At 43.8% G+C, this 8,185-nt stretch overlaps 1 protein-coding gene across 1 annotated transcript; it reads right to left on the bottom strand.

Moving 5' to 3' along the window:
- LOC110262266 (olfactory receptor 56A4-like) lies at positions 716 to 1,921 on the bottom strand. Its single transcript, XM_021102659.1, has one exon. The coding sequence runs from the start codon at positions 1,919 to 1,921 to the stop codon at positions 980 to 982; it is 942 nt and encodes a 313-aa protein (XP_020958318.1). The 3' UTR covers positions 716 to 979.

The following is an 8,185-nucleotide window of genomic DNA, read 5'->3' on the forward strand; positions in this document are numbered from 1 at the left end:
TATTACAAATGACCGCCACACTAAGTCTAGTTACCATCTGTTACCCTGCAGAGTTAATACAACATTATTGGCTGTATTTCCTACGTAGTACATTATATCCCCATGGCTTGTGTTATAGCTGGAATTTCTTACCTCTTAATCTTCTTCACCTATTTCATCTGTCTCTAGCCCTCCACACACACCCTGCTCAAACCCTCTGGCTATTACCAAAAAGACAAGAAACAAGTGTTGGTGAGGATGTGGAGGAAAGGGAACCCTCTGTCCTCTTAGTGAGAATGTAAATTGGTGGAAGAGGCTCAGAAAGCAAAAAAATAGAACTATCGTACGATCCAGCAATTCCACTTCTGGATATTTATCCAAAGGAAATGAAAACACTATCGTGAAAAGATATATGTACCCAATGTACACAGCAACACTTCTTACAGTAGCCAAGATAGGGAAGCACCCTAAGTGTCCATCCATACATGAATAGATAAAGAAAATGTGGTATGTATAAATCATGAACTATTACTCTGGCATTTTTTAAAAAGAATAAAAATTTGCATTTTTGGCAAGAATAGACATAGAGGATATCATGCCAAATTAAATAAGTCAGACAAAGACAGATGCTGCGTGATCTCACAAGTGAAATATAAAAAACAAATAAAACATAAACAGACCATAGAAACACTTATTCTTTATTTGAAAAACAATATAACTTTAATTACGTTTCCGTCATTACGGCTTGATAAGTCCCTCTTACCCAGATGAGGCCAAGAGAAACATCAAGGTAACTCCAAAATGCAAAAAACTCCTGTAGCAGTAAGTGCAATAGAGAACAGGAGCCATGTTATGGAGATTCTCAGGATCCACAGAAACTTGGGGAAAGCAAAATCCAAACCTATTCCTAGAGTAACTATTGAAATTTCCTATGCATCATGAAAAAAATTCCCCATTACCAATTTTTGTTCCCAAGGTAAGTTCTCACCCATTTTACTGCTTATAACCTGCTCAGCAGCTTCTGGATTCCCTGCTTGACCTCCTTGGTCCTCACCCCGTAAACAATGGGGTTCAGCGCTGGGGGGATGAGGTGGTGCAGGATGTTGAGCAGGATGGGGACGTCCGGGGGAATCCTCTTCCTGGCCAGGTTGGTGATGACCAGGACCAGCAGCACCGTGCTGAAGAAGAGGATGAGGATGAAGTGGGAACCACAGGTGCTCAGGGCCTTGGCGGCTGCTCCCTCAGCCCTGATCCTCAGCACAGCTTTCAGGATGAAGGAATAAGAGAGGACAGTAAGGACGAGGTCAGAGCCCAGAAGGGTCCAGCCGGCCACGAACTGGTAGAGCCGATTGAAGGTGATGTCTTCACAGGAGAGCTTGGACACGGAGAGGTTAGTGCAGATGCAGTTCTGGATGACCTTCTCTGCACAGTATCTGAGTCGCGAAGAAAGGATGGGGATTGGCATCGTAAGAAGGCCATTCCGGGCCACAACAAAGATGGCGGCTCTGGCGACAAACTGGTCAGTGATGATGGATGGGTACCTCAGAGGGTGGCAGATGGCCACATAGCGGTCGTAGGCCATGACCATGAAGGTGCAGGATTCCATAGTCAGGAAGCTGTTCATGATGAACATCTGAAGAAAGCAGGCAAAGAAGCTGATGGCCCTGAGGTCAAACCAGAAGATGGCCAGGACCTTGGGGATGACGGTGAGACAGAGCACCATGTCCAGCAGGGAGAGGAGGCTGAGCAGGTAGTACATGGGCTGGTGCAGAGAGGCCTCCAGCCGGATGGTGACCAGGAGGGTGGCGTTGGCCCCCATGGCCAGGAGGAAGAGGAGGCTGAGGGGCAGGGACAGCCAGTGCTGCCAGCTCTGGTAGTTAGGGAAGCAAGTGAGGAGGAATTCGGAGACCGGAGCAGAGGAGTAGTTGCTGGGCAATGTCATGAGGTAAATCCTAAACTGAGGAGATTTCCCCTGAATTTATGTAGGATTAGACACAGGAAATAGGACAATAGAAAACAAAACTGTCAGACTATTCACTAGCACTCACCTGCCCAGAAAACTGATGAGGCAAAGTTCAGTAAAGATACATACGAATGGTGGGAGGGGAGCAGATTATCTCTAAGGTTAATTTCAAAGAACAAGTTAGATAAACAAGCCCCAAGATTTGGAAGGAAATTAGTGAGAATTGCCTCATTAAAACGTACTATAAATTTCCCCAAGCGATGCTGACCAAAGCAAATTGTCTAATTATGGGTCTCATAGGCCAGAAATGCTCACTAGTTTATACAATAATCTAGGTTTAATGAAGATGTCATGAAATCATACTTACCTATCGGTCTTTCTAGTGAATATGGCTGATATAATTTATTAGTTAGTGGTAAAAAATTAGTTTTTCCTCACCCTTTGTCATACTCCAAAGTGAATTTGAGATGGAAAAATTTATCATATACTCCCAATCCTATGCAAAAGTAGAAGGAAATAGAAGTTGACATTGATGACATATGAAGAAGTGTCCCCAAAACTCCTCTATGATATTCTGACTTCTTGATCCTCAAGCAGAACCCATCCTGGACATACTTAATCCAAGCCTTCACAAGTGCAGTTCAATGTTCCTGCAGAAAATTTAATGCAGGCTGTTTTCATTAATGTTTACAGCCACTAATCTCAAATGAGTACTTAATAGATATATCCACTTATACCTCTGTTTAATCACTTCTTCACTCACTGCCAGCAATTTTTTGAATTCTCTTTCTTTTTCCTTTCTTTCTTTTTTTGCCACCAACATCATGCAGAAGTTCGATAGCTAGGGGTCAAACACGTGCCACAGCAGTGACCCAAGCCATAGGGGTGACAACACCACTTACCCTAAGCTAGGTAAAATCTCATAGGACCCTTAACCCTCTGAGCTACCAGGGAGCTGCCTATATTGTCCAAATTCTTTTTAAATCCTAAATCCTCTCCTCTCCCAGAAGATGACCTCTCCAGGTGCACAAAGACTAGGAGATGCAAGTTCCTCCCTTTCCCATGGCAGACTCCTAGCCCATCAATACCTGTACCTTCGCTCCCCTTTGCACCAAGGACACACGAGGCTCTCTTCCTCCTCCTACCTCCAGTCCCCCCACCCCTGTGTGGAGTCCATCCACCAGGATCTTCTTAGGAACTCTGACCTATTAGTTCTTCATTCCATTTCCTATGTATTCAATCTCTCCCTCTCTAGATCCTGCCTGTGGATGTTCAAAACGCAAGTCTCTCTTGCCTTAATAAACTTCTGTATCTTCCCTGCATCCCAGTTGGTGGAGAGACCATAATTTCAGTTTTGGGCAAAGAGGCTAAATCTCTCAGTACCTTCTTCCTCTATCTTTCACACCCAAGCTTAAGGAACCAGAAGAGGCAGAGGATATCTAAAAGGAAACAAGCCACCACTGGACTAATAGCCTTGAGAAACCACCGTCTGTAAATAATGGCTCCAGAATGGTTCTGAGGCTGTAGAAAAGGGGCACCTTTTAAAGACAGAAATATGGTGGCATAAACAGGGATTAGACTGGGTAGATCTACAGAAGAAGAGAGGGTAGGATTCTAAAATTGTATAGTCTCTTTTGGGTTAATGACAGAATTTCACAGGATAAGCCACAGGCTTTGAAAGGATTTGGTGTATGTTGTAGAGGCCAAAGGTGATGGATCCAGTTTTGACGTGTTGAGTTTATAGTGTCTCTAAGCTATCAAAATATACGTGATCAGGAACTGTTGGACTTGAAATTTTGGAGTTAAAAGTAGAGACTGGGTGGGAGTTCCCATTGTGGTGCAGGCGAAACGAATCCAAATGGTATCCATGAGGATGCAGATTTGATCCCCAGCCTCGCTCAGCGGGTCAGGGATCTGGTGCTGCTGTGAGCTGTGGTGTAATCCAGCAGCTACAGTTCCAATTCATCCCCTAGCCTAGGAACTTCCATACACCACAGGCGTGGCCCTAAAAAGCAAATGCAAAAAAAAAAAAAAAAAAAAAAAGGTAGAGAATTGGAAATTATTAGCTTCGAAGGCATCGTTCAAACCATTATTATCCTGTTTCCCCATCCTCTCATTCTCTTTTCCTGTCTTTTTCTGCATCTTTGAAAGATCCCTTCCTTGGCTCTTTGTTCTGTCCCTGCCCCTCATCTGCCGTCTCCACCACGATCATGCTTTACTAGGTCCCCGTCTCTCATGCATCCACTCCTCTGTCCTCATTCCTTCTGCACCTAGTAGACATCAATTTTCATTCAACGTATCCTTCTGCTACCTGGATTTCACTAAGAAGGATGCACTTGATATAAAGGGCGATGAAAGAGGGGATAAGAAGGAATCGGTACAGAGACAAGGGGGTCTGGATGTACTGTCAGGTGGACCCACAGACATGAATGTAAGGTAAAGTTTTGATATATTCAGTTAAAAAGAAGATTTAGAAGCTAGCTCTGCTTAAAGTAACAGTGATCAGAGAAAAAGTAATTATTCTATTCCAATTTTCTCTGACTCAGCCATGCATAGAATACTGTGTCCAGTTCAGCGCACCTGGATTTAAGGGACAATGTTGAAACCTTGCCACCTAGAAGAAGGTGTCTAGGATAAAGACGGCCTTAATAATTCAAAATGAGGAACAATTTAGGAACATGAAGATAATTTACATAAGTGACAACTTCCAAACGTATGACTGACACAGGAAAAAAACTAAGACCACCAGGAGAAAAATCACAGAGAAATCTGTTTCTGTTGCGTATGAATCCTGTGTAATTATCAGAAGGGACTGTTAGGGGAAGACAACAACCAAATTCCCTCACCAGCTTTCTCTCTGAGCTCATGGGCTGGGTGCCGAGTGTCACATTAACCTCTAAACAAAGTCCCTGTCCCAGAACCATTCTTTCTTTTTCTAAACTCCCTAGACTGCTTTTCTGGGCACGCCAGATGGATTCCAATCACATACTTGCATGAAATTCTCAGCCATGGGATCCTTTGTGTTTAATGACATGGGATTGCCGAGACTATGGATGGTCGCCCTCTTCCAAGAGGAACTTAGCATTTCTGAATGTTCATCCACCCAGTGCCTCCACGCCTGGCCTTTTTGGTCTTTCAACCTGGGAGCCAGTTTAAGAAGGAGGAGGTCTCCTACTCTGAGTCTTCCGGCGACCCTGCTGCTGCCTGCTTCCCTGCCCTTAGCCCTGAAACTTACGATGCTGCAACAGACTGGGTCCTGCTGTGGCACCAGCTGCCTGCATCCAGTAGCCAGGACTGGAACTGCTTCTTTGGCTCTGCTGATAAAAAGGAGAGGGTTTTATAGTCTACAGTCAGTTCTGCACACTGCTCCACCCCCTTCTCCAAGCCAGCTGGGAACAGCAGCAGTTGGAGATGCTGGGACCCTGCGGCTGCTGAGCTGGATCTCCTGGGAACCTTCAGCTTAACTTACATCAAGGTGCTACCAGGTGGGAGTTAAGAGATGGGAAACAGGATCTTGAAAGTGACCTGAAGTTCAAATCTGTGTCTATCTGCCTAACGCCACAGACCATCCTCTTAAACGCTACTTTATGCCACTTTTGACATCGTGAATATTACGTCAAAACTTTCTAGAATTTCCTAACGAAACTATACTATTTACTGCTTTTTACATTATCCTGAATTCTGCTCTGCTGTTTGATATCTGCATGAGTTGGGGCAGCTAACGCATCCTACGTGAACCCCAGTCATTCAATAAATGTTTATTTATTATTCTCAAGCATATGCTCAACACTAGAATAGTCACAGAGTAAAAGGGGCATAAAGCAGTTGAGGTCTTGAGTTCCCGTCGTGGCGCAGTGGTTAACGAATCCGACTAGGAACCATGAGGTTGCGGGTTCGGTCCCTGCCCTTGCTCAGTGGGTTAACGATCCGGCGTTGCCGTGAGCTGTGGTGTAGGTTGCAGACGCGGCTCGGGTCCTGCGTTGCTGTGGCTCTGGCGTAGGCTGGTGGCTATGGCTCTGATTAGACCCCTAGCCTGGGAACCTCCATATGCCGCGGGAGCGGTCCAAGAAATAGCAACAACAACAACAACAACCAAAAGACAAAAAAAAAAAAAAAAAAAAAAAGAAGAAGTTGAGGTCTCTGCCGTCATCAAGTTTCCATGGTACTATTTCCGTTGTATCATAGCATCAGTAGCCTCCCGTTGTTCATAACATGAAACAAGTTTTCATAATATGTGCCACTCAAGTCTGCACATGAACAGGACTCTTAGCTGTGAGGAGCATCAGACCCCTGTTGATTCTGTTCCTCATTAAAGTGGTGTTTGCAATATTGTAGAATCCACACGCTTCTTACCTGCTTCATTCGTTCAAGGTCCTACCTCATCCGTGTATTTGAAACCATTTCTCTGAGCGGGTGATTATTTCAGTGACAGATATTACTGAGTAGTTCTTGGGTGGCTGTGATGATGAAGTTAACGTAAAATCAGTCCGAGTCATTGCTTGATGTTTTTTCTTCTTCACCAAACCGAATAAGAAAGAGGGAAGGAAGGCAGGGGATAGAAAAGGGAGGGAAGGGCAGGCTGGGCTTTCTCTGAAGGACAGACTGTCCCTTGAGAATTCCTGATCTCTCGTCTGCCCTTAGGATGTTTAGGGGCCCGAATTCATGTAACTCATGTATCCTAACATCTCATGGGTAAACTGTTGGCTTTACCAGCTTAAAATTATTTGTATCCTTCCTTTATTATCCTCCATGTCCTAGGGTGGTCTGTGTGATAACGTCTTCACTCAATGTATTGATCTCTTGTGCGTCTCTCTTTTCCTCCGATAAATCTTCCCAGGGCTGTATTAATGCTATTAGTCTTTCCAAAGAGTCAACTTTACTCTTTGCTGATTTGTTGATTTTTCTCTACTGTGTCTGCTTTCAATGTTATTGATTCAGCTCTTAAGTAATTTCTTAGTACTGTTTACCTTGGGTTTTATTTATTCTTTTTCTAACTTCTTAAGTTGTTAACATAGATAATTGATATTACATCTTTGTTCTTGTCAGATAACAGCACTTAAAAGTACAATTTTTCCTCTAATTTTTCTTTAACTGCATTCCACAACTTTTATTACGTGTCTATCAACTAGTTTGAAATATTTTTCTAATATTCCCTATGATTTCATATTTGAGCCATGGATTATTTAGATGTGTTCTGTTCAATTTCTAAGTGTTTGGGACTTATCATGACATGTTATGGTTATTGTTTTCCAGTGTAATTCTATGTTGGTTTTCTTCTCTAGAAATTGAGACATAATTTACTATCCAGCACAAACACGTACCCTCCCCCTCCCCACATTTTCTCGTCTTCCTGTAAGGTTATCGACCTCAGCCAAAGAACGTAAGAGGAGCCCTGTGCTGCCTCCTAGGGAAGAACTTTTTCCCTTCACCTCCCTTTCCGCAGAGGAAGGCTTTTCTCCCTCTCACCCAAAGGGGGAAATAATAGGAGGGAATTCTTCTGCTGTCTTTCCCTCCCTCCTTTCCCTTGCTTGCTTTTCCATATGTGAAGTAGGATCACTAACACAACTGGACAGAAGTTGCTGGGAGCAGTGGGTGGAGTTATTGCATCCCAGGAGTAGGGAATATGTTCCAAGCTGTCTGTTTTACTGTCTTCCTGGAGAACCTGTCAGGGCAGCAGTGGACTCTCTTTGGTTGTATTTGGATATCATAAACTCACCTGTATAAGAACAGCCTGTGATCTGCTTCTCAGAGAGAAGCCTGGGAGCCAGTCATCCTTTTTCTTTGACATTTTGTATTCTTCTAGGACTCCATCCATTTATGGGGATCCTACAAACCTCCTTGCAAATGACTTGTACTTGGAGCCAAATTTCCAAATCAAAGCCCACCATATCTGGGTGGGGGGAGGGAGTAGGAAGGGACCCTGAGATCTAGAATTAAGGGAATAGATCGATGGCTCCTTCTTTGTCTTCTGGTCCCAAGTACATCTTCCAGTCATGATCCACCAGAGAGCCATGCCTGTGACATGTACTGGCTTCTAATTATTATTAATTTATTCCTTGTGAGCCTTGTCTACTGTTAGTAATGCATAGGGGTTGAGGAGTGAGAATGCTGTACCTTTCATCTCCAGCAGCACTCCTAAGCTTCTTTGTTTCTAAGAGGCACCCTCTCTCTATCAGGTGAGAGCATCTAATTCTGGCATAGGAGATCCATCCTCCTAGCCTTAAACAGAAAATCACGATAAAA

The sequence above is a fragment of the Sus scrofa genome, chromosome 9 (assembly GCF_000003025.6).
Source record: "Sus scrofa isolate TJ Tabasco breed Duroc chromosome 9, Sscrofa11.1, whole genome shotgun sequence".
NCBI lineage: Eukaryota > Metazoa > Chordata > Mammalia > Artiodactyla > Suidae > Sus > Sus scrofa.